Below are 26,247 nucleotides of genomic sequence, written 5' to 3' on the forward strand. Positions count from 1 at the left end.
GGTCCTTGTATTCAATGAGAAGGGTTGTGCCCATGATGGAGTTGGCTGAGTCTACAACGGGTTCTGAATTTTTTTTGCTGTGGACCCCTCTGTTAACTGAGCGGTCCATGGACACCAAGTTGTGAACCCCTGGTCTGCAGCCTCTTGTGATCCTATACATTGGAGCCGCTATACTAGGCTCTGATGCAACCAGGCAGCTCTCCACTGTCACCTATAGAAATTTCCAAGTCTTTGGTAACAAACCAAGTCTCCTCAACAAAGTAGAGCCTCTGGCATATCTTGCTGATTTTCATCATTGTGTTGGGCCTTGGATAAATCCTCCCAGCCATTAACAACCAAGAAACTGAAGCTGCTCACACTTTCCGCTGTGGATCCCTCACTGGTGTGTGTTTTCCTGATCTCTTTCTTCTCCTTCCTGAAGCCCACGATCAATCTCTCAGGGATGAGGTCTTTGGAGCTTCTGTAGGCATTTCTGTAACTCTTGAGTATTTATTGAATGGGTTTGCTAGCTCCATACCTAACCTTCCTTCTTTCACAGCCAGGCTTGGGACCGTCCATGGAGGAGTTTCTGTATGTTTTATGTACTCTTTATGCTGCCGTATAAAGTATGTACCCACATCAAAAGGGTTACTTCATAAGGCACTTTGCTAATTATGTCTGCTGGGGAACTTAGTAAGCCTCGTAGATGAATGCAACTTTGGACACACTGCTAATTTAGGAGGAGATAAGCTTGTTTTTAAGCAGACAGAAAAGATAATCTTTGGGTTTTGTGCCAGAACTCATTTTTCTGTTGAACTTGGTATTGATTTTTGCTTTCCTTGAAAGAATCTGGGGAAACGATTATGCATGGTGATTTGCTGGGTCTTGTGGGAGGTTAGAAGCTTCATTTTGTATGTGGCTATTGTTTTTATCCATATAATTAGGAAAACTCAAGTGGTTAGTTAACTAACTTTGGTTTCAACTGCATTCTGAGTAATTTTTGTCTTTAATCGAACTCCAAATGGGTAATTTATGTGAGGGTTTCTGTTATTAGCTTCGTAAATGGCTCTGCAGTATTCAAAATTCTCTCGTATAAAATTTATGTTTAATTTTTTATCAGTATGATTTTTCAATATCTACCATATGACTGAGAATGTATTATAGTAGATTTGAGAAATGCGTAAAACCAGTATAGTATTAAAGGCCTGCCTTTGTGCAGGCAAATACTTGCTAAGTCGTTGACTTGTTCTATATCCCCCTTAGTGTCTACTGTAAGTTAATCTTAAATTACAAGAGAATAAATTCAGCACTACTTGTATTATATATTTTAATGTCTGAGGTATTTTGTGCTGTGCATGTGATCTGATGTTTAAAAGGGTTCCCATTATTTACAAATACTTGGTTTTTGACAGCTTGTGCCTGAGTTTCTTCTTTGCAGCCAACTAAGGCTGTTTTACTGTGTAGTTTTATCTAGAAATTTTTAACATTATTTTCACAATTTTTTTTCTCTGTTGCAGCTTCGACAGTTGTCCCGTGTAACGCACCCAAATATTGTGAAACTCTACGGAGCTTGTTTAAATCCAGTATGTACATCAATATCTACAAGTATTTTTGGCTATGTATTCCAATTGTACATTACTGTTATGTGATCAAAATTGATTGTTTATACGTCTGAGAAATGATAATTGATTCAAAAAGAGAGGGTTTAACTTGTAAGTCAGTTATGTTCTCCAAAAAAGCTTTGTTTCCAGTCTCCACTTCTCAGAACATTCGGCTGGCTGCCTGACTACATTGCTCTTTGATTTTCCTGGCAAACAAGTATTCAATTATTTTTCTTCAACTGCTGGTTATATAGCTACCACTTATTAGTACAAAAAATAAATGGCTTAAAAGAGAAGAAGAAGAAAAGATTTAGAAAGGGAATTTTATAGTGTAGCACTCATACTCTGATCTCTGAGTGTATGTATGTGGTCTTTTGGTGCTGTAGCCCACCCACTTCAACATCCAACCAGCCGTGCATGCAGAGATACTCTTCTGCACACCACTGTTGTAATGTGTAATTATTTGAGTTGCTGTCACCTTCCTGTCAGCTTGAACAAGTCTGACCATTCTCCTCTGACCTCTCTCATTAACAAGGCATTTACATCCACAGAATAGTCACTCGCTGGATGGTTTCTGTATTTCGCACCATTCTCTAATCTCTAGAGATTTGTGTATGAAAATCCCGGGGATCAGCAGTTTCTGAGATACTCAAACCACCCCATCTGGCACCAGCAATCATTCCATGATCATAGTCACTTAGGTGACATTTCTTCCCCATTCTGATGTTTGGTCTGAACAAGAACTGAACCTTTTGACCATTTCTGCATGCTTTTTATGCATTGAGTTTCTGCCACATGATTCACTGATTAGATATTTGCAGGTGTACCAAATAATGTGGTCAGGTTTATGTCTGAGAAATGATACTGTTTCAACTAAAGTGGGCTTCACTTGTAAGTGAGCTATGTTCTGCAAAGAAAATATTTCTGTTTCTAGTCTCCACTTATTAGATCATTCTGTATTCAGCTTTAGTACATTGCCCTTGGCAACTCCTAGCAAGCAAACATTAATTTATTTTTCTTCGACTGCTGGTTATATCAAGTACCACTCTTTATTTAAAAAAATACAACTAAGATTTTATGTCTAATAAAGTGACCACATGGCCAGTGTATTGTTGCTGATGAAATTCATTGTAACATAGAACGTTGCTTACATCGGCCCACAGTGTTGTGCTGACCTTTTAACATACTCTTAAGATAAATCTAATGCTTCCCTTCCACATAGTCTTCCATTTCTTTTACCATCTACATGCCTAAGAGTCTCTTAAATTCTCCTAATGTATCTGCCTCTGCCCCCACAGCTGGCAGCATAGTCCACGCACCCACCACTCTTTCTTTTTTTTAAAGAAAATGTACCTCTGTCAAATTATTGGATAATAAATGATGATGCATAAATTGTTACAGTTGGAGAGGCAGACAGCTCGGGTTGCATTGTAGATTCAGATCGGCAACGAATAATGTTCTGCATTAAGGGCAGTTCGCTAGCAGTGCCAATAGCGATTCAATAACAATTTGAAGCATGGGGACAGAAGAGGAATTGACACATTTGAGAAGGCTCTGAATATGCATATGAAAGGAACCTCCTGTATCCAGAAATAAATCTGCCTGGGTCAAATATGCAGTTCAAGAGGAGGCATTTAGGATAGATTTTGAGGGACCATGTGATACCATGAATATTCTTACATTGTTCAAGTGTAAAATCAGACAAACAGGAATTGGGCAATGGAACTGCTTGGATGTTGAAGATGTTTTAATTTTTTAAACCTTGAGTAGTAATATTTTGAAGAGAGGAGAGCAAAGAGTTTTACAAATAGTATGTTCTAATTTGCTTCAATGCAGAGGGTTACTGTGAAGATGAGTTTTGGAAATATTTTTTTCCCAGTGTCCCCATTTGTTAACTAGCAGGACACCTGGTTTATGAATTTGGTGGTCATATAAGGTGATGGATTTTGAGATTATAATTCAGAACTGAATGTTGTCAGTGCTCATAAGGATTCAGTTTATGATTGAATTACACATTCTGAAATCTTCAGAGGAAAGATATACTGAAAAACCTCTGAACTGAGATATTCACATAGTATTCTTCATTTCTGTCGGTGGCTGAAGAATTTGTATCAAATGTAAAGTTGCAATTAAAGCAAACATCCCACCCTGCAAAAGCTCATTTCAGGGAGGTAGTACCCCCACTCCCCACAACCCCATATTTCCCCCCCCCCACCCCTCAGTCGACCTCCAAGGGTGTATGTAATACTTTGTTTAGTGATTTTGTCTAATTTGTAAACCAAGTTGGGTATATGCAGAAAATGTGACGTTAAAATATGTACTTATATTGTCATGGAGTTGCTTTTATATTCTATTACAACTTTAAGCAAGTCTACAGGGAGTTCAGCCTCATCACATAGGACATCAATAGAGTAGCTAGCCAGCTAGTTTAAATAACGTTGGCTATGCTAATGAATGAATGACACTCGTTAAACTCACCTCAACATGTCTTTTACATTTTAACCCACCAAGGGCAATAGAAAAGTCACTGTTGCAAACAGTGCAGTGAGCAACACTGTCATTATTTTTGAGGTAGACTGTAAAGCCCGCCCACAGAGAAAACTGATAGGTCTGCTTAGCACGAAGAGAGACCAATCAGGATGGCCCCTCTCACTCTCGCTGTTCCTCTTCCCCTCTCTCTCTCTCCCCCTCCCTCTTAAAAAAAATCGATTTCCAGGATATTGTGTATAATCTGCAGGCATCAGGGAGCCACTATCAATATGCAGGAGACTCCAGGAACTTCCAGGAGAGGTGGGGTGTCTGAATTAAGGATACTCGAGCTAATAAAGTAGATAACTCTGAAAAGGTAGCTGTTGTTAATACTTTCTTGACATAAAAAATGGAGTGATTTTTGTTTTAAAATAGCTAAAATGGCAATGTACGTAACTATAAATTGGACCTTGATCATTTTTGGTGCATTAAATGAGTACTCTACATAACAGAAACACCAAATCCAAAATCTCAAAACCAAGCTGTCGTTGCTTTTATAAATCACTGCGGGGATGTAACAGTGATGACGTTGATCAAGCTCAGGCCATGCAATTAGCAGTTGCATGGAGTCTAGATCAAAATCTTCATTTATCACTTCATAGAAACTGTCTTTATAGAAGGATGCCAATACCAATCTTTTTAAAATAAAACTTAACACATTAGGGTATTTATAATTCTTAAGTTTACACGTTATTCACCATTTTTTGGAAGATGCACTTGTAGTTTTTTTTCTAAGTTATTTGCAAGGACTGGAAGTCAGTATTTATTAGTTTCTGTTTCTTCTGTTAACTAAACCAAGCCACACACATTGATGACGAGTCTACAAACACAAAATATGGTGGGGAAGTTGGATCAGCTTAGTGGAGAACCATGAGAGGTACGACAAGATCATTTTATTGATGGATGCAACTTCAGTATGAAGTGGTCAAAAATACTTCAAAGTGGGTGCAGAATAATTTTATGTGCAATTTATAGGCACAGATAAATATTGATCTATGTTACTTAAATGTCAGCTTTGAATTTTAGCATTTTTTCGTTTGGTGTGTATTTTCCTGAAATAAAAAAAGAATCATTTCATTAGAAGACAGCAAATATATTCTGTAACATCACTGTAATTCTTTATTCCAGGTATGCCTTGTTATGGAATATGCAGAGGGAGGCTCCCTTTATAATGGTAAGTTGAATTGGAGTTTCAATTAGTGACTCCCAGTTGGAGTGCAAAAATTGTTATACTCATTTTTGTGATGATGTGATATGACTTTAAAGGTGAAAAGTGTTCAAAAGAATTATAAAATCATAAAGAATAGCTATTCTTATTTCTTTGGCATTTAATGAATAAAACACACCATGCATTAGCATTGTAGACCAGAGGGTACCACTTTTCTTCTTTTGTTACTTTCATTTGATGCAGAATTAGAAATATACCAGTTGGCTTTAACACTCATAGACTAAGATGTTAAGAAAATCATCCACATTTCCATAAGATATAGGAGCAGAATTAGGACTTTTGGTCCATCGAGTCAGCTTCACTGCTTCTTCATGGCTGATATATTTCTTGAGCAAACACGAGGAAATCTGCAGGGTCCTGACGAAGGGTCTCGGCCGAAACGTCAACAGTGCTTCTCCTTATAGATGCTGCCTGGCCTGGTGTGTTCCACCAGCATTTTGTGTGTGTGGATACATTTCTTCTCAGCCCCAATCTCCTGCCTCCCCCTCCCCCCCCCCCCCCCCATAACACTTCATGCCCTGACCAATCAAGAATCTTATCAACTTCTGTCTTAAATATACATAAAAACTTGGCCTCCAGTCAACGTGTCCTCTGGTCTTCGAATCTTCCACCATAGGAAACATCCTCTCCACATCCACACTATCAGGGTCTTTCACCATTTGATAGGTTTCAATGCAGTCACTCCTCTTTCTTTTGAATTCTAGTGAATACAGGCCCAGATACATAAAACACTGTTCAGATGTTAAGCCATTAATCCTGAAATCATTTTAGTGAACCTCCTTTGAACCCTCTCCAGAAAGGCATATCCTTTCTGTAATGTATGGATCTGTTTCTTTCCGGGCAATGACCCCCCCCCCCCCCCACCCCAGTTCTGTTGTGATCCGTTCAGGTACTTGATCTTGTCTGCGCATGTGTATTGTTCCCTCTGTCTCGCTGCCATGTGAATACACCAGTTAAAGCCATCTCCTGCATGTGTGCTTTTATTTAATCAATATGTAGTTGAGCAGAGACATAACAAATTGGTGTCGTGAATGAACCTGAATGTCAGACAGTATCACAAACTGCATCAACAGTTAGGAGACAAATCAGTGCGGAATTAAAAAGCATGAGGAAGCCATCGGGGGGATGCTAATAAAGGAATGCACGAGAAACAGTGAAAGACGCACTGAATTCAAAGTGAAAATAGCAAGCCAACGACTTCTTTTGGGAAAGTTGACAAATTTGATGATGCTAATGAAGACTGGAGTTATATATGAAGGGAATTGAACTGTGTTGTAACGTGAACAATGTGGAGGAGCAATAGAAATTCCCGATGCTTCTTAGCTTAATAGGTGCAAGCATGTACAGTTATGCAACACACACACAAGATGCTGGAGGAACTCAGCAGACCAGGCAGCACCTTTGGAGTCCACAGCCTTTTTTCCTGCAGTCCTGCTGAAGGGTTTTGGCCCGAAACATTGACTATACTTTTTTCCATAGATGCTGCCTGGCCTGCTGAGCTCCTCCAGCATTCTGTGTGTATTGCTCAGATTTCCAGCATCTACAGATTTTCCCTTGTTTGTGTACAGTTATGCAACTTAGTAACCCCTGAAAAGCCAGCAAGCAAGAAGTTCGATGAAATTGTTAGAATTTTACAAAATCGCTTGTAATTGTTGATTTAGATTTTACATAAGGAACCAGTCAAAAGATGAAAATATTTCTGAATACATTACAGAACTGTGCAAACTTTCCCAGTACTGTGACTTTAGAGATGGACTCTCTGATGTATTAAGGGGCAGGCTCGTATGTGGCAAGCATATTCAAAGCACTCAAAAGAAGCCATTATCCAAAAGAGACCTGACCTTAGAACAGACATTGACCATTGCAATATCATTAGAGACTCCAGCAGAGGTTGAAACAGAACTACAGAAAAGGAGATTAGAAAGTGAAATGCACAAAATTTCCCTAAACAGCCAGATGTGGCAAATCCTCTCATGATGCAAATGACTATTGGTTCAAAGAAAGAGTCTGCACAAAGTATCACAGGCAAGGTGACTGAGAGAGTGAGCAAGGCAGACAAAAATACAACTGAGTGAAAAGTCTCAAACACAAAACTAAACAAATGCATAAAGTTACCGAATGTGAAACAAAATCAGACAACATAGGGACTGACAAGAACTGCAGGGTATTACTGAAACAGATCGCAATACAATATGGATCACAATAGATGTGTCTGGTGTAAAACTGAAGATGGAACTGAATGTTCAGTCAGCTTTGTCTCAGTGATGCTAAAGACCAACACAGGCAAAAGAAAAAAGTAACTGTGACGTATGGAAGCCAAACACAGCAGGTAGAGCTTTATGTATTGAAAAGTGGAGGGCCATCACTTTTTGGATGTGAGTGATTGAGAAAAATCCAACTAGACTTGGTACTCAATCAAAGCTCTCACTGTGACATCAACAGGCAACTGCAGTCCAAATGGTAACACTAACCAGAGGCTGTCACAGCTACTTAACACTAATGAGAAGGGAATAGATAAACAGATTCTAGTTGCCTCACTATGGGAAGGATGTGGAAACCACAGAAAGGGTGCAGAGGAGAATTTCAAGGATGTTGCCTGGACTGGGGAGCATGCCTTATGAGAATAGGTGGAGTGAACTCAACCTTTTCTCCCTGGAGCGACGGAGGATGAAAGATGACCTGATAGAGGTGTACAGGATGTTGAGAGGCATTGATCATGTGAATTGTCAGAGGATTTTTCCCAGGGCTGAAATGGCTAGCACGAGAGGGCAAAGTTTTAAGATGCCTGGAAGTAGGTACAGAGGAGATATCAGGGTTAACGTTTTTTTATACATAGAATGTTGAGTGTGTGGAATGAGCTGCGGACGGCGGTGGTGGAGGCAAATAAGATAGGGTCTTTTAAGAGATTCCTGGATAACTACATGGAGCTTAGTAAAACAGAGGGCTATGGGTAAGCCTAGGCAATTTCTAAGGTAAGGATAAGCTTTGTGGGCCGAAGGACCCATATTGTGTTGCAGGTATTCTTTGTTTTTAGTAACCCGACCCCGTTTGTGTTACGCTGAGTTACTACATTTTTTGCTGGTTTAGTTTTAGTTAATTGGGGTTGTGGAATGGTCAATTTACTGGTAGTTTTGTAAAACCTGAAAGAGCCCTTATAGAAGCTCTTACCCATGTCCCTTAGTGTCCTTTCCATTCTACTCTTCCCATGTACTACATCTTCCTGTGGACAGTTTATAACAATAGAAGCAACCTTCAAGAAGCAATTATGTGGCCACCCCAATCAATATGTGGAATTGTACCTTTGTAGCCTCTGGAATATTTAAGGTTTTATCCATGCACATCAAACCATCTACTCTAGCAAAATAACAAATTTGGGTCATTTATTTCTCACACATGTACCTTTATTCCCTGTGTCCATTGAGAACAATTATTTTTGATCACTGAATGTTCTTTATATAATTATGTCATTGTTGACATGTTCATCTGTTTTTTTAACCCATCCAGTCTGGGCTCCCAGTTGTCTTTGGACTCGAGCCATCCTTCTTTACAAGTTTTCTTTACAAAACTCCACTGAGAAAATGGAAAACAACTCCTCCTTGGTCAGATCTGTTGCCATCTTCTTGGAACAGCTTTTCTATCCTCAAATCTCCCAAATTAGAACTATCATGTACATCGATTGTCAAGTCTGTAAAATTGGAGCCATCGTGTACATTAATTGTTACATGCCAATGATGATAACTTCCTTGTTTCTCCCTCACCAATTTCAGCTGGTTGATGTGGGAGCATCCACTTTTATCTGGAGAAATCAGTACCTTATATACTGATGGGCTTGCTTTGTCTGCCATTTCATAGAGCCCTGCAAACCTTGGATTTAAAAATGAAATGGATTGGTGCATTATAATCAACACTCATTGTCCTGGGCTTAATTCTATGGGACTGACTTTTGAGTCAAAGTAGGATGTACTCTGTTGCTGCTTCTTTCCTAGTTGAAGGGCTGCCATATAATTGGCCTCCTTCACTGTCTTTTATCAACTGTTGTACCCACTTTTCTGTTCTGACAAATCAAATCCTAACAACTCCTCCAAACCTCTCATGTTTCTTTCAGTGAAGAGTTTATTGGGGTGTAACCTGTTAATAATGCCACTGTATTCCTTATCTTCATTGGTACACAAGGCAACACTATCTTCCCTGTTGTCCCATGTTGTTGCTCCATTTTGCCCATCATTACTTTTTTAAATGTTCAGCTAATCCTTCCACAATTCCACTAGACTGTGGTCTATAGGGTGTATGACATCTTAATCCCTAAAAGTGTCATGACATTTTGCATTATCTGTGCTGTAAAATGTGTGCCTTGATCTGGCTCTATGCTCAGACGTAATCCCCAATAAAATTTTGCGGTTGCTGTAGCTGTGTTAGTCTTAGTCAGAAAAACTTCCATCCCTTGTTGAAAGTATCAATACCACAAGAATATATTTGTACCTTCCTGGGGTGGGTGGCAAGGGTCCACTGTAACCTACCTGCAAATTAGTCCAAGGCCCTTCCATTGGTCTGGTTCCTGGCTCCTTTCTTTACATTGCTGTCAGGATTATATTGTGCATGGATCAAGCAACTCTTGATATAGTGTTTCATGTTGCCCTTCATCCTAGGCCACCAACACACCTCCTTCATCTTTTCCAGGGTGCTTTTGGGTCCCTGGTGCCGCCATAAATCATGGTACCAGTGGATCATCTGATTTTTTCCCTCCCTCTGGGACCACAAACCACCTTTCATATAGGATTACTCCAGCCTTAACATGTACATCCTTGTACATTTCTAATCCTGCTCCTCTGTTAAATCCATAACCTTAACCTGTTATTCCTTCTGCCTTCCCATCTCCCCAATCTGTGGCTGCCATTCCTGCCCATTTAAAGCACCTTGCTTCACTAACTCATCAGCCTTCCTGTTCCCCTCAGGGGAACTTCATGCTCTTTCCCCTTTGCTTCTTCATTTACATACCACAACAGTGCAGCAGATGGGAGGGGCTTTCCGTCAGCTGAAACAAACCATCTTGCTTCCCACAGAGGCAAATGTTCTGTTAGGCTCTTACAAAACATACATACTATCAGAGTCTATGACTGAGCCAGGCAGAAAACATTCTGGATGGCCAACCACATTTACCACAGCTGCCAATTCTGCTGCCTGTTCACTCATTGTTTTGGGTAACTTTAAAGCTATGTTATACCTTTGCTGGCCATGTTCATCCTCGACATATATGCCACACCCAGTTCTCCTCTCACCATCCTGTACTGATGAGGTCCATCTACAAACGTTTTAAAATGGGGTTTTTTCCTTCTTTTTTCCTTTCCTCTACTTTGATCTGCCTCTACCCCTTTCTTTTTGTTTTGGTACAAGTGACCCCCGGGATCATTTGCTATCATAACCTGACACTCATATTCACCTACTTGGTATATCAGGTTGTCACCTAACATAGAGATAGTAGTTACTTGATTTAGTTATATTTCTCCCTTGCAACAACAAAGTCCATCTAGCAATTCCATTTTGGCTTCCTGAACTATCTTTAATCCTTCCATTTATTAGTAATTGTATGAAGGTGTGTTCTGTCATTATTGTAAGTGGATTATGTCCCACTATGTAGGTGAAATGTTGTATTGCCGAGAAAACAACTAACAATTATTTTTCACATACAATAGAACAAGTAGAATATTGTTCTACTGGTGAGAGCATGCAAGAAACATATGCTACTGGTCTTAACTTCCCATGTGTCTCCTGTGACAGCACTGCTGAGAGGGTGGTATCAGTTGCAGCCAATAAGAATGGCTCATTCGGATTTGGGTTTTAGAACAGGTGCAGTGGCCAATGCTTGCCTCAGGGCTGTAATGGCTTGGGTGTGCTCTGATTTCCATTCCCACCCAACGTTCTTTTTCAGTAACTCCATTAAAGAAGCTACCTTCATGGAAAATCTTATCAATGTGAACCCTACAGTATCTTACCATCCCCAGAAAGGACCTCAAGTCTTTCACATCTTGGGGAATAGGCAGTTTCATAACCGATTCTACTCTTCCCTTATCAATTTCTTTTTACCTGGTGTCAAAATCATCCCGAATAACTAACCTCTTGTTTCATCACCTGTGCTTTTTTAAGGTTTACCTTTAGTCCCATTGCATGTAATAATTGCAGCAGTTCTGTCAATAACTGATAATGTTCCTGCTTGGTTTCAGTCTGCAGAAGTACATAGAACATAGAATAGTACAGCACATTACAGGCCCTTCGGCCCACAATGTTGTACTGACCCTCAAACCCATATAACCCCCCACCATAAATTTCTCCATATACTTGTCTAGTTGTCTCTTAAATTTCACTAGTGTATCTGCCTCCACCACTGACTCAGGCAGTGCATTCCACGCACCAACCACTCTCTGAGTGAAAACCTTTCCTCTAATATCCCCCTTGAACTTCCCTCCCCTTACCTTAAAGCCATGTCTTCTTGTACTGAGCAGTGGTGCCCTGGGAAAGAGGCACTGGCTGTCTATTCCTCTTAATATCTTGTACACCTCTATCATGTCTCCTCTCATCCTTCTTCTCTCCAAAGTGTAAAGCCCTAGCTCCCTTAATCTCTGATCATAATCCATACTCTCTAAACCAGGCAGCATCCTGGTAAATTTCCTCTGTACCCTTTCTAATGCTTTCACATCCTTCCTTTAGTGAGGCGACCAGAACTGGACACAGTACTCCAAGTGTGCTCTAACCAGAGTTTTATAGAGCTGCATCATTACATTGCGTCTCTTAAACTCTATCCCTCGACTTATGAAAGCTAACACCCCATAAGCTTTCTTAACTACCCTATCTACCTGTGAGGCAACTTTCAGGGATCTGTGGACATGTACCCCCAGATCCCTCTGCTCCTCCACACTACCATGTATCCTGCCATTTACTTTATACTGTGCCTTGGAGTTTGTCCTTCCAAAGTGTACCACCTCATACTTCTCCGGGTTGAACTCCATCTGCCACTTCTTAGCCCTCCTGCATCCTATCAATGTCTCTCTGCAATCTTCAACAATCCTCTGCACTATCTATAACACCACCAACCTTTGTGTCGCCTGCAAACTTGCCAACCCACCCTTCTACCCCCACATACAAGTCGTTAATAAAAATCACGAAAAGTAGAGATCCCAGAACAACTCCTTGTGGGACACCACTAGTCACAACCCTCCAATCTGAATGTACTCCCTCCACCACGACTCTCTGCCTTCTGCAGGCAAGCCAATTCTGAATCCACCTGGCCAAACTTACCTGAATTCCATGCCTTCTGACTCTCTGAATAAGCCTACCGTGTGGAACCTTGTCAAATGCCTTACTAAAATCCATGTAGATCACATCCACTGCACTACCCTCATCTATATGCCTGGTCACCTCCTCAAAGAACTCTTATCAGGCTCGTTAGACACGATCTGTGCTTCACAAAGCCATGCTGACTGTCCCTGATCAGACCATGATTCTCTAAATGCCCATAGATCCTATCTCTAAGAATCTTTTCCAACAGCTTTCCCACCAGAGACGTAAAGCTCACTGGTCTATAATTACCCGGACAATCCATACTACCTTTTTTGAACAAGGGGACAACATTTGCCTCCCTCCAATCCTCCGGTACCATTCCCATGGACAACGAGGACATAAGGATCCTAGCCAGAAGCTCAGCAATCTCTTCCCTCACCTTGTAGAGCAGCCTGGGGAATATTCCATCAGGCCCCGGGGACTTAACTGTCCTAATGTATTTTAACAACTCCAACGCCTCCTCTCCATTAATATCAATATGCTCCAGAACATCAACCTCACTCATGTAGTCCTCACCGTCATCAAGTTCCCTCTTATCGGTGAATACCGAAGAGAAGTATTCATTGAGTACCTCACTCACTTCCACAGCCTCCAGGCACATTTTCCCACTTTTATCTCTAATCGGTCCTACCTTCACTCCTGTCATCCTTTTGTTCTTCACATAATTGAAGAATGACTTGGGGTTTTCCTTTACCCTACTTGCCAAGGCCTTCTCATGCCCCCTTCTTGCTCTTCTCAATACACACATAATCATGTAGATCATGTATGTTTTGAACCAAGCACTCAGGCTTTGAAAACAGTTTTAACCCTTCCCCAAAATGCTGGTAAAATATAGGTGGGAAATTATGGAACCCCTGTAGTACGGCAGTCCACTGAAAGGTAAATGCAAACTTGTATTGACACTCTCTTTCTAGTGGAGACAGATAAAAATCCATTATTTGTGTTTAAGGCTAAAACCATTGAGCTCTTTAACTCTGTTTAACCACTGTATCCAGCTTAGTTTCTACATTTGGGGCTGTTAACAGGGTTTCTTTATTCAGTTCTTGATAGTCTGTTGTCAGTCTCTGATTACCATCTGGTTTCCTCACTGGCCATATGTGCGAGTATTAGTGGAGGCTATTGCCCTCAGTACTCCTTGTTGTATCAAACTTTGTATTACCTTCCCTACACCTTCCTCTGCTTTCTTGGGAAACCCATTTTGCTTTTGTGGTTTGGTGTCTGGTCCTTGTATGCACACGATGCCAAATATCTTTCCACAGTCATACTTATACCGTGCAGATGCCCCTAATTTCTGTGCAATGATTTGCTGTACCGTGTGATCGTTGCTCATCCCTCTGGCTTTATCCACATAGTCTATCCTGATCTTCACCGACTGGAATCTGTCTGTGGCATATGTCATTCATACCAGTTGGCATTCGCCAAATCATACAGTTAACTGGATCAAAACAAAGCCCCACTTTGGCCATGTAATCAGTCCCCAGTATATGTTCCTGCTCCATGGATAATTCAGCTAGCACTACTGAATGGTCTAACACTGTCTCCTATTTTAACTTCTAAGGGTGCACTCGCATGTCCAACTTGTGAATGTCCTATAAATCCACTTAAGATAATTTTACCTTGTATTTCCCAATTTGCATCAGTTACATTAGTGGTGTTGATTGTGGTTCGGGATCCTCCAGTGCCCCGTTAAAAAGCTAACACTGCAGCCTCTGACCCTACCATTCACTAGAAGTCTTCCCGTCTTAACCCTTCTTGTGTCACACACCCATGTTTGTATTCCTTACCACAGATTAATTACAAATTAACTTTAGGGAATCAGTCCTGCACACAAGGGTACCCCGTCCCTTTGTACCCCTGTATTTTGTATTTTCGCTCTATTTAGAAAACAGTCAACCCTTTCACTTCTTCTACAAAAGTGCATGACAATACACTTCCTGACACTGTATTTCATGTGCTATTTCTTTGCCCATTATGCTAATCTGTCTAAGATCTTCTGCAGCCTCTATACTTCCTCAAAACTACCTCCTCCTCCACCTGTCTTCATATTGTCTGCAAACATTTCAACAAAGCCATCAATTCCATCATCCAAATCATTGACATATAATGTGAGAAGAAGCAGTCCCAACACAGACCCCCTGCAGAACACCACTAGTCATGGACAGCCAACCGGAAAAGGCTCCCGTTATTCCGACTGTATGCCTCCTGCCAATCAGCCACTGCCTTAACCCTCAACACAGGTGCCCCTCAGGTCTATGTACTAAAGTCACTCCTTTACTCTCTGTATGCCCATGACTGTGTCGCCAACCACAGCTAATTAAATTTGCTGACGGCATGACACCGATCGGCCTAATCTCAAATAATAATGAGGAATGAAGACAGGGTAGCGCCTATAGATCTTGGGTTGAGAGGATGTACAGCTTTAAGTTCCTCGGCATAAACATCACCGAGGATCTCATATGGTCTGTTCATACCGGCTATGTGGTGAGAAAAGCATAACGTCCCCTCTTTCGCCTCAGACGGTTGAAGAAGTTTGGTGTGGCCCCCAAATCCTAAGAACTTTCAATAGGGGCACAATTGAGAGCATCCTGACTGGCTGCATCAGCTCCTGGTGTGGAAACTGTACTTCCCTCAATCACAGCACTCTGCAGAGAGTGGTGCGAACAGCCCAGCGTATCTGTAGATGTGAACTTCCCACTATTCAGGATATTTACAAGCACAGGTGCATAAAAAAGGCACAAAGGATCATTGGAGACCCAAGTCATTCCAACCATAAACTGTTCTAGCTGCCACCATCCAGGAAATGGTACCGCAGCATAAAAGCCAGGACCAACAGGCTCTGGGACAGCTTCTTCCACCAGGCCATCAGACTGATTAACTCATGCTGACACAACTTTATTTCTATGTTATATTGACTATACTGTTGTACATACTATTTTAAATTACTATAAATTGCAGATTGCACTTTTAGATGGAAACGAAATGTAAAGATTTTTACTCCTCATGTACTCCTCATGAGTCATTGTACACCAGTCATTGAAGGTGGGCATGCAGGTACAGCAGGCAGTGAAAAAGGCAAATGGTATGTTGGCATTCATAGCAAAAGGATTTGAGTACAGGAGCAGGGAGGTTCTACTGCAGTTGTACAAGGCCTTGGTGAGACTGCACCTAGAATATTGTGTGCAGTTTTGGTCCCCTAATCTGAGGAAAGACATTCTTGCCATAGAGGGAGTACAGAGAAGGTTCACCAGATTGATTCCTGGGATGGCAGGACTTTCATATGAAGAAAGACTGGATCGACTGGGCTTATACTCACTGGAATTTAGAAGATTAAGGGGGGATCTTATTGAAACGTACAAAATTCTAAAGGGAATGGACAGGCTAGATGCAGGAAGATTGTTTCCTATGTTTGGGAAGTCCAGAACGAGGGGTCACTGTTTAAGGATAAAGGGGAAGCCTCTTAGGACCGAGATGAGGAAAAACTTCTTCACACAGAGAGTGGTGAATCTGTGGAATTCTCTGCCACAGGAAACAGTTGAGGCCGGTTCATTGGCTATATTTAAGAGGAAGTTAGATATGGCCGTTGTGGCTAAAGGGATCAGGGAGTATGGAGAGAAAGCAGGTACAGGGTTCTGAGTTGGATGATCAGCCATGATCATACTGAATGGCGGTGCAAGCTCGAAGGGCCGAATGGCCTACTCCTGCACCTATTTTCTATGTTTCTATGAAGGATGCAAGTAATTAAGTCAATTGAATAGAATCTTTCCTGTAATGTCATGGGCTGATAGCTTATTAAGCAGCCTCATGTGTGGCACCTTGTCAAATACCTTTTGAAAATTCAAGTACAATATCAACCAATTTTCCTTTGTCTATCCTTAACAATCCAACATCTTCACAAATACTGTTAGGCTAACAGGCCTATAATTTCCTTTCTTCTGCCTCCCTCCCTTCTTGGAGTGATATTTGCAATTTTTCAGTCTTCCTGAACCATTCCAGGATCCAGTGATTCTTGGAAGATCATGATTAATACCTCTACGATCTCTTCAGTGATCTCTGTCAGAACTTTGGGGTGTACAACATCTGGTCTTAGTGACGTATCTATCTTCAGACCTTTCAGTTCCCTAAGAACCTTCTCCATAGTAGTGGTAACTTCCCTCACTTCATACCCCCGACACCTGGAACTTCCACCGTAATGCGAGAGTCTTCCACAGTGAAGACCGATGCAAAATTCTTATTCAGTTTGCCCACCATTTCCTTGTCATCCATTATTACCTCTCCAGCATTGTTTCCTAGTGGTCCGATATCCAATAGCACCTCTCCTTTAGATTTTATGTATCTGAAGAAACTTTTGGTATCTTCTTTAATATTACTGGCTTTCATCTTCCATATTTACCTTCTTAATGACTCCTGCCTTCTGTTGACAGTTGCTTTCTATTGGTTTTTAAAAGCTTCTAATTCTTTAAGATCCCACTAATTTTTGCTATATTATATGCCCTCTCTTTGGCTCTAATGTTGTCTTTGAACTCTCTTGATAGCCACAGTTGTGTCATCTGGCCTTTAGAATACTTCTTCCTTTTTGTGATGTATATAACCTGTGTCTTCCGAATTGCTTCCAGAAGTTCTAGCCAGTGATGCTCTGCCGTCATCCCTGCCAGTGTTGTTTTCCAATAAATTCTGGCAAAATCCTTTTTCGTGCCTCTTCACTGTAATACTGAGACATCTGACTTTACCTTCTCTAATTTCAGGGTGAAATTCAGTCATATTATGATCACTCCCCCCCCCCCCAATTGTTTTTTTACCTTAAGTTCTCTAAACAATTCCGTTTCATTGCACAACACCCAATCCAGAATAGCTGATCCCCTGGTGGGCTCAACCATGGCTCAGAGGCATTCATTCACCCTCGGGATTCAGCACCAACCTAATTTTCCCAGTCTACTTGCATATTGAAATCCCCCATAATTATTGTAACATTGCCCTTTTGGTGTTCATTTTCTATCTCCTATTCTAATTTGTAGTCCATGACCTTTCTGCTGTTACAGGGCCTGTATATAACTCCCATCAGGGTCTTTTTACCTTGCAGTTCCTTAGCTCTATCCACAATGAATCAACAACTTCAGATCTTATGTCACTTCTTTCAAGTGGTTTGATTTCATTTTTTAATCAACATAGTAATGCTGTGCATTCCTGCCTTCCCACTTGTCCTTTTGATACAATGTGTATCCTTGAACATGGTTCAGTGTTGCCAACAACATCATAGCTGCTAATCTGTAACTGTGCCACAAGTTCATCTACCATATTCTGTATACTGTGCACATTCAAATGTAACACCTTCAGTCCCGTATTTACCCGTTTTGATTTTGTCCACCTTTTCTGTTGCAACTGTTCTTGTTGACTGCAATTTTGCCCTATCATCAGCCTTTCCTTGCTGGCAATGCCTTCCTCAGAAGAAATCCCAATGATCCATAAATCTGAACCCTTGCCGTCTGCATCAGTTCCACAACCGCATATTGACCTACCAAATCATCCTATACTTATCCTCACTGGCACCTAGCACAGGCAGCAATCCAGAGATTAGTACCCATGTAGTCCTGTTTTTCAGCTTTCTACCTAGCTCCCTACAATCTTTCTTTAGGACTCTTCACCTTGACTACCTATGTCATTGGTGCCAATGAGAATGCCATGGACCTGATCTGAGATATCTCTGTTGATACCAGGGAGGCAACATACCATCCAGGTGACACTATCACACCCATAGAACATTATCTCTTTTCTTCTGACTAAGGAATCTCCTGTCAACACTGCTGTCCTGTTCACCTCTCTGCTCTTCTGAGCCACAACATCCGGCTCAGTGCCCCACACCTAGTCACTCATAGGTCGTCTCCCTCAATAGTATCTTAAGTTGTGTAATAACTATTGAGGGGAATAGCCACAAGTGTATCCTGCAATGACAGTACATTTACCCTCCTTCTCATGATAGTCACCCAGTTACCTGTCTCTTGCAACCTAGTGGTGACTAACTCCATGTAGCTGCTGTCTCTCACCACCTCATTCTCTTGTATGTTGAAGATCATCGAGCTGTAGCTCCACTTCCTTAATATGTTCTCTCAGGAGCTGCAACTCAGTGCACCTGGTGCAGATGTGTTTATCTAGGAGACAGGAGGTCACCCAGACTTCCCGCATGCCACACACAGTACAAAACACTGCCCTTGGTGCCATTCTCACTAAACTACTATGCCCTAGCAGATGTGGAATAAGTAGGTAAGAACAGGGAGAGGCTAACTTACAAAATACTTTACCTCACCTGAGCCTGATGAGCCAAATCCACTCTAAAAGAATGACCACTGCACTTGCGCTTGAGTTATTTTTATTGTCCCTTTCTAATGAATCCCACTTGATTGGTCATTTCTCAGTTCAGAGAAACTGCCATGGAACTCTGCACTTAAAATCTGAATTGCCTTCCTGATTAAAGGATAGCTCTTTTTATGCAGCCGTGACGTTGATTGTCCAACTCTATTTCATGCAGTATCTGGATAAAATGAGTATTGGTTAACTGCGCTGTCTATGTTGGATATGAAAGCAGGAACAGATTTGGTTGTAATGCAGATCAGCTGTTAATTTGCTGATACTGTTAAAGCTCACATGAAAGAGATGACCGGTGAGAGTGATGCTGAAGAGTTGTCGGCATGCACAGAATCTCACATGTTTAGCTCACATTGCATATCCGTGTGATAAAGCAAGCTGGCAAGGGCCTTCAGTGGTCAATGGAGAAGAGCTTCTTTGATATCTTAAACCTCGTACAACGTATACAATCATAGAATCTACCACATTCTGTACTATAACTTTACAAGTTGTACTCTATCGTAAGTTAACTGTATAAATGTTGCCTTTCTGATTTCTAGTAACTTCAGATTCTTCACTTTAATTATTTGTATCCAGAAACAAATTACTTAATTACATCTGCGGTGGATTTTTTTTATTGTGCTTTCTGCTGTTCACATTTGGGATGGAAAGGCTACCAGCTGTGATAGTTGGAACATACTATTTGTGTCCTCGCAATTCAGAATGGAGCTTGTGCTGAATTTATTCATTAATTCTTGAATGAAACTCTACAATTCGTTCTCAGTATTAGTTACTTTTTTATTTACAGTTTGTCTTTTGCACACTGGTTGCTTATCAGTCTTTGTGTGCAGTTTTTCATTTATTCTGTTGTATTTCTTTGTTCTACTGTGAACACCTGCAAGAATATTAATTTCAGGGTTGTATATGATGACACATACCGTAAATTCCGGACTATAAGCCGCTACTTTTTTCCCACGCTTTGAACACTGCGGCAACACTGCGGCCTATACTACAGTGCGGCTAATGCATGTTTTTTTTTTCATGCCGCTAAAAGCATTTTGCCTCGTAACAGTAGACCAATAAAATTGATGAGTAGTTCACAGAGGTCCAATGAAATTGTACGATAAATCAAGCGCATTTTCACAATTAAATTATTGTAAATCAGTCATTTGTACTCACCCTCATCAACATGGAAAACACTCGAAGAAAAGCATATGATGCAGCTTTTGAGTTAAAGGCGATCAATCTGGCGGTTGAAGAAGGAAATCGAGCTGCTGCACATAATCTTGGCATAAATGAATCGATGGTGAGACGGTGGAGACGCCAGTGTGAAGAACTGAGTCAATGCAAAAAGACGACAAAAGCTTTCAGAGGTAATCATAGCAGATGGCCCGAACTTGAAAACTTTCTTGAAGACTGGGTTAACACACAGAGAGCAGGCGGCCGCGGTGTTTCCACCGTGCAGATCAGACTGAAGGCTAAAGCAATCGCCACCAAAATGAAAATCGAAGATTTTAGAGGTGGGCCATCATGGTGTTTTAGATTTATGAGACGAAAAGGCCTGTCCGTCAGGGTACGCACGACTCTGTGTCAGCAGCTCCCTCCCGACCACCCACGAGGAAAAACTTGCTAACTTCCGCACATTCACTCAAACAAAGATAGCGGAGAATTCCATCGGGCCAGATGATATCATAAATATGGCTGAAGTACCTTTGACGTTTGACCTGCCTCTCACTCGGACTGTTAATAAAAAAGATGACTCGTCCATCACACTGAAAACAAGTGGCCATGAGAGAACGCATTTTACTTGTGTTCTGAGCTGCACAGCATCCGGACTAAAGCTTCCACCGATGGTGATTTTTAAGCGGCTGACAATGAAAGTCCAGTGAAAGCTGCCATCAAGAGTACAAACTCAATTCCAGCTGTGATTCCTGGGGGCACCACGAAGTATTTGCAGCCACTGGACATCAGCGTGAACCGGGCATTTAAAGTGGCGCTGCGTGTTGAGTGGGAGGCTTGGATGACGAGCGGCGAGAAATCCTTTACCAAAACAGGACGCATGCGAAGAGCTTCTTTAACTCAAGTCTGCCAGTGGTTCCTAAATGCGTGGAGCCGTGTCACAACATCCACCATCACCAATGGGTTTCGAAAGGCTGGACTGCTGCGTGATGAAGAGGACCGCGTGCGCTCAAGTGAGAACGACAACGAAGAGACCGAAGTGAATGACGAGATCCTGCGGTTGTTCAATTCGGACACTGAAGGACTTTGATGGTTTTAGTGCGCAGGAGGAAGATGAAAAAGGCGATCAATAACTTTTCCTGGTAGGCTGCAGTATATATATTTTTTTACCAGTCGTTAGGAGATATTGGAATGTTGTTTGTGCACTGTTCAGTAAAAAAGTATACGCAACGTAATTTGTGTGTTACCGATACGTATGTATATTTAAAAGTAGCTGTGTTACAGGCACTGTTCGAAAAAAAGCATTTGCAATATGTATTTGTTTATGTTACCATACGGATTTAATTAAAAGTTAAAAAATCCTCACGTGTAATATCTTTCTGTGTAAATATCTCATATTACAACGTGGGACACCTGCGGCTTAAAATCCGGTGCGGCCTGTACAAGTACAAAATTGATTTTCTTTCTAAAATTAGAGCGTGCGGCTTTTAATCAGGTGCGCTCTGTAGTCCGGAATCTACGGTATTTACTCTGATAATAAAACTTTGATTTTATGTTAGATAATGCAAATTGTGCTCTGAGAATGGGGTCAATTTCAGGTTAAATCTTTTATCTGTACTGTATTAAAGTGGCAAAATCATTTTGTCTCTTGTTATAACCATTGATCTAATTTTAAAAAATATTTTCAATAGAAACCACAAAAACCCTTTGATTTTTCTCATAGGTAAGATTAGTGGCAACTACATATAAACTGGGAGAGGCAATGAAACTGACTTATCTTATCACCTCTCCCAGTGAACTTAATAGATTCTGTTTATTTTAGCAGATAAACAGATTAGATAGAGTTAGAATAAAAATGACTTCCCACCAATTCAGGAGATATATAGTTAGTAATTAGCTTCACAGAATTATAATAGGGTTCTTAAATTCTGGCACTCATATTCAAAGTTCAAAGTAAGTTTTATATCAAAGTACATACAACTGCAAGAAAGAGTTTGTGAACTCTTTGCACTTATCTGGTTCTCTGTATTAATTATTCATAAAGTGGTCTGATCTTCATCCAAGTCACAATCTGAAGAAGGCAGTTCATGCAAGGAATCCCAGAGATACTGATGAACTGAAACAGTTTTGCATGGAGGAACAGTCTAAAATTCCTCCTTGCCATTGTACAAGTCTGATCATCAGCTACAGGAAACGTTTGGTGGAGGTTATTGCTATTAAAGGAGATTCTACCAGGGTTTACAAACTTTTAAAAGCCTGGACTGTGAATGATTAAACAATGTGTTCAATAAAGACATGAAAAGTATAATTGTTCGTATATTATTAGTTTAGACAGATTATGTATGTCGATTACTGTGACTTAGATGAATATCAAACCACATTTTATGAGTAATTCAGAAATTACAAATTTTTTCTTGCAAATGTATATGTCACTGTATACAACCCTGTGATTAATTTTATTGTGTAGCTATTTACTATTTTATAGCACAGTAGCCTAGAACCAGGAACGGATTCAATTCCCACTGCTGCCTGTAAGGAGTTTGTACATTCTCCCCGTGATTATATGGGTTTCCTCTGGGTGTTCTGCTTCCCTCCCACAGTCCAAAGATGTACCAGTTGGTAGGTTAATTAGTCATTGTAAATTATCCCATGATTAAACTGGATTAAATCGGCAAATGCTGGGAGGCGTGGCTTGAAGGGCAAGAAATGCCCATTCTGCACTGTGTCTCAATAAAAGACAAACAGAATCAAAGCACGACTGCCAGGCTCAGGTGCTCAACCGTTCAACCAGAAGACAAAGTGGTAACTATAACTGAATCAGTGAACGACTGCCCAACGAGAGCATTCAACCAGAGCGCAAAAGACAACATATTGTGCAAATATAATGGAAAAGTGTGTATGGAACTGGTGGCAATAGCGGAGGTACTTAATAAATACTTACCTTCAGTATTCACTACGGAAAAGGATCTTGGCAATTGTAGGGATGAATTGCAGTGGACTGAAAAGCTTGAGAATGTAGATATTAAGAAAGAAGATGTGCTGGAGCTCTTGGAAAGCATCAAGTTGGATAAGTCATTTAGACCGGACGAGATGTACCCCAAGCTACTGTGGGAAGTGAGGGAAGAGATTGCTGAGCCTCTGGCAATGATCTTTGCATCATCAATGAGGATGGGAGAGGTTCCAGAGGATTGAAGGGTTGCAGATGTTGTTCCCTTATTCAAGAAAGGGAGTAGGGATAGCCCAAGAAATTATAGGCCAATGAGTCTTACTTCAGTGATTGGTAATTTGATAGGGAAGATCCTGAGAGGCAGGATTTATGAACATTTGGAGAGGCATAATATGATCAGGAATAGCCAGCATGGCTTTGTCAAAGTCAGGTCATGCCTTACAAGCCTGATTGAATTTTTGAGGATGTGACTAAGCACATTGATGAAGGTAGAGCAATAGATGTAGTGTATATGGATTTTAGCAAGGCATTTGATAAGGTGCCCCATGCAAGGCTTATTGAGAAAGTAAGGTGGCATAGGATCCAAGGGGGACATTGCTTTGTGGATCCAGAACTGGCTTGCCCACAGAAGGCAAAGAATGGTTGTAGATGAGTCGTATTCTGCATGGAGGCCAGTGACCAGTGGTGTGCCTTAGGGATCTGTTCTGGGATCCTTACTCTTTGTGATTTTTATAAGTGACCTGGATGGGGAAGTGGAGGGATGGATTAGTAAGTTTGCTGATGACACAAAGGTTGGGTGTGTGGTGGATAGTGTGGAGGGATGTCAGAGGTTACAACGGGACATTGATAGGATGCAAAACTGGGCTGAGAAGTGGCAGATGGAGTTCAACCAAGATAAGTGTGAGGTGGTTCATTTTGGTAGGTCAAATATGTCGGCAGAATATAGTATTAATGGTAAGACTCTTGGCAGTGTGATGGATCAGAGGGATCTTGGGGTCCGACTCCATAGGACACTCAAAGCTGCTACACAGGTTGACTGTGTGGTTAAGAAGGCATATGGTGCATTGGCTTTCATCATTCGTGGAATTGAGTTTAAGAGCCGAGAGGTAATGTTGCAGCTATATAGGACCCTGGTCAGACCCCACTTGGTGTACTGTGCTCAATTCTGGTTGCCTCACTATAGGAAGGACGTGGAAACCATTGAAAGGTACAGAGGAGAATTTCAAAGATGTTGCCTGGATTGGGGAGTATGCCTTATGAGAAAAGGTTGAGTGAACTCTGCCTTTTCTCCTTGGAGCAACAGAGGATGAAAGGTGACTTGATAGAGATGTACAAGACAATGAGAGGCATTGATTGTGTGGATAGTCAGAAGCTTTTCCTCAGGGCTAAAATGGCTAGCACAAGAGGACACAGGTTTAAGGTGCTGGGGAGTAGGTGCAGAGGAGATGTTGGGTAAATTTTTACTGCAGAGAGTCTTGAATACGTGGAATGGGCTGCTGGCAGTGGTGGTGGAGGCAGAAACGATAAGGTCTTTTAAGAGCCTCCTGGGTGGCTACATGGAGGTTAGAAAAATAGAGGGCTATGGGTAAAGCCTAGGTAGTTCTAAGGTAGGGACATATTTGCACAGCTTTGTAGGCTGAAGGGCCTGTATTGTGCTGTATGTTCTCAATGTTTGTATGTTTCTATAACCAAATAGCAAATACTAGCGAGAGCATGATATGATGAGACTTGTTTCTGGCTAGCAAGAAACGAAATAGTCATTTATGAGTCTTTTTCATTTGGCAAGGTGTAAAAAGCACTATGCCATTAGGGTACGAAAGTAATGCGGAGCTATGACTATAGCTGTGATTTTAATGTGGAAAACTTGAGAGGAGGACTAATCAACCCCTGCTATTTCCTTCATTTATAATGTTCTTATCAAGATTGTTGATGTCTGTCAGCTTCCTTTGGTATTCAGTTGTCTTGCCACGGTCCTCAAAGCTTTAAAACCTTATGGAAGAAGAGAGAATCAGGCTGAAACATTCCATTCCACACACTCAATATTATAGAGTGTGGTGGATCTAGAAAGTACAGAGATGACAGTGAAAGGGGAATTAGAAAAGCCAAAAATGATGGCTGAAGGGAAGTTCAAAGCTGTTTTATAAATGTACAAAGATCCAATAGGTACTGTTCACCCTCTGACTCTGTGGGAGATTCTTCCAGGTGTCTGACATTCTCCCATATCCCAAAGATGATTAGATTAGGAGATTAAGGGTAATTTACAGAGCCTAATTAAAATTCAGATGAGTGGCAGTACCTGGTGCTCGGGGGAAGGTCAGGAGAATAAAATAGGTTTAGTGTTTGTGGTGCATGGTAGTTGGTGCAGTCTTTGTGGATCGAGGGGTAAATTTTGTAATTTATTTATTTTGTTTTATTTAGAGATTCTGCACAAAACAGGCTCTTCTGCCCCTGCGAGCTGCACTATCAGCAACCCATCTATTTAACCCTAGCCCAGGGGTCGGCAACCCGCAGCTCCGGAGCCGCATGCGACTCTTTCATCTCTGTGCTGCGGCTCCCCGTGGTTTGTTAGTTTTTGAAATGTAATTCGAAATTTGAAGATCATGGTGATCTTGTACAATCTAAATAAAACGTTGTGGAGACCCCATTTCCTGACACATCCCAACCGGCTCACAATTAGCCACCATTCCGGCTAAGGGAGATAGCCTACGGGGGTTTGTGAGTACGTGTCTTTTGGAGCATCCGCGCCCACGGGGATGTGTTGAGAGAGGCTTTAAAGCAAGGCTGTTTAGTTCGAATAAAGTTATCTTTGACTGCAGTGTTGTTATTTTAGTGCTGCGTGTAGCACACCGCTACAACGTGTTTTTTTATCGCTATTAATATACATCACCACTGCCAATGCCTGACACCCGCCAGTGCGCGCTTTCTTTTAATTCTTCGATCCAAGGTAGGCTAACTATGGAGTAAACTTCAACCCAACGTCTTTTTTTCAGAGTTCAAAATGTTTTTGTTGCATGCAGAAATCTAATTTCATTTTCTCTGCAGGAGTTCATCAATTTCATAAATGCAACACATTATAGTTTGTTTATACATAGCATAAAGGCAAAAAAAAACCATTG

At 41.2% G+C, this 26,247-nt stretch overlaps 1 protein-coding gene across 4 annotated transcripts in view; it reads left to right on the forward strand.

Moving 5' to 3' along the window:
• Positions 1-26,247, forward strand: part of map3k7 (mitogen-activated protein kinase kinase kinase 7) — a 135,344-nt gene that overhangs the window by 41,052 nt on the left and 68,045 nt on the right. For all 4 annotated transcript variants that reach the window (XM_059981397.1, XM_059981398.1, XM_059981399.1 and 1 more), the window contains exons 3-4: positions 1,497-1,562; positions 5,238-5,283. In XM_059981397.1, coding sequence (XP_059837380.1) covers positions 1,497-1,562; positions 5,238-5,283 — 112 coding nt within the window. The remainder of the gene's footprint in view (positions 1-1,496; positions 1,563-5,237; positions 5,284-26,247) is intronic.

Source organism: Hypanus sabinus, chromosome 10 (genome assembly GCF_030144855.1).
Source record: "Hypanus sabinus isolate sHypSab1 chromosome 10, sHypSab1.hap1, whole genome shotgun sequence".
NCBI classification, from domain to species: domain Eukaryota; kingdom Metazoa; phylum Chordata; class Chondrichthyes; order Myliobatiformes; family Dasyatidae; genus Hypanus; species Hypanus sabinus.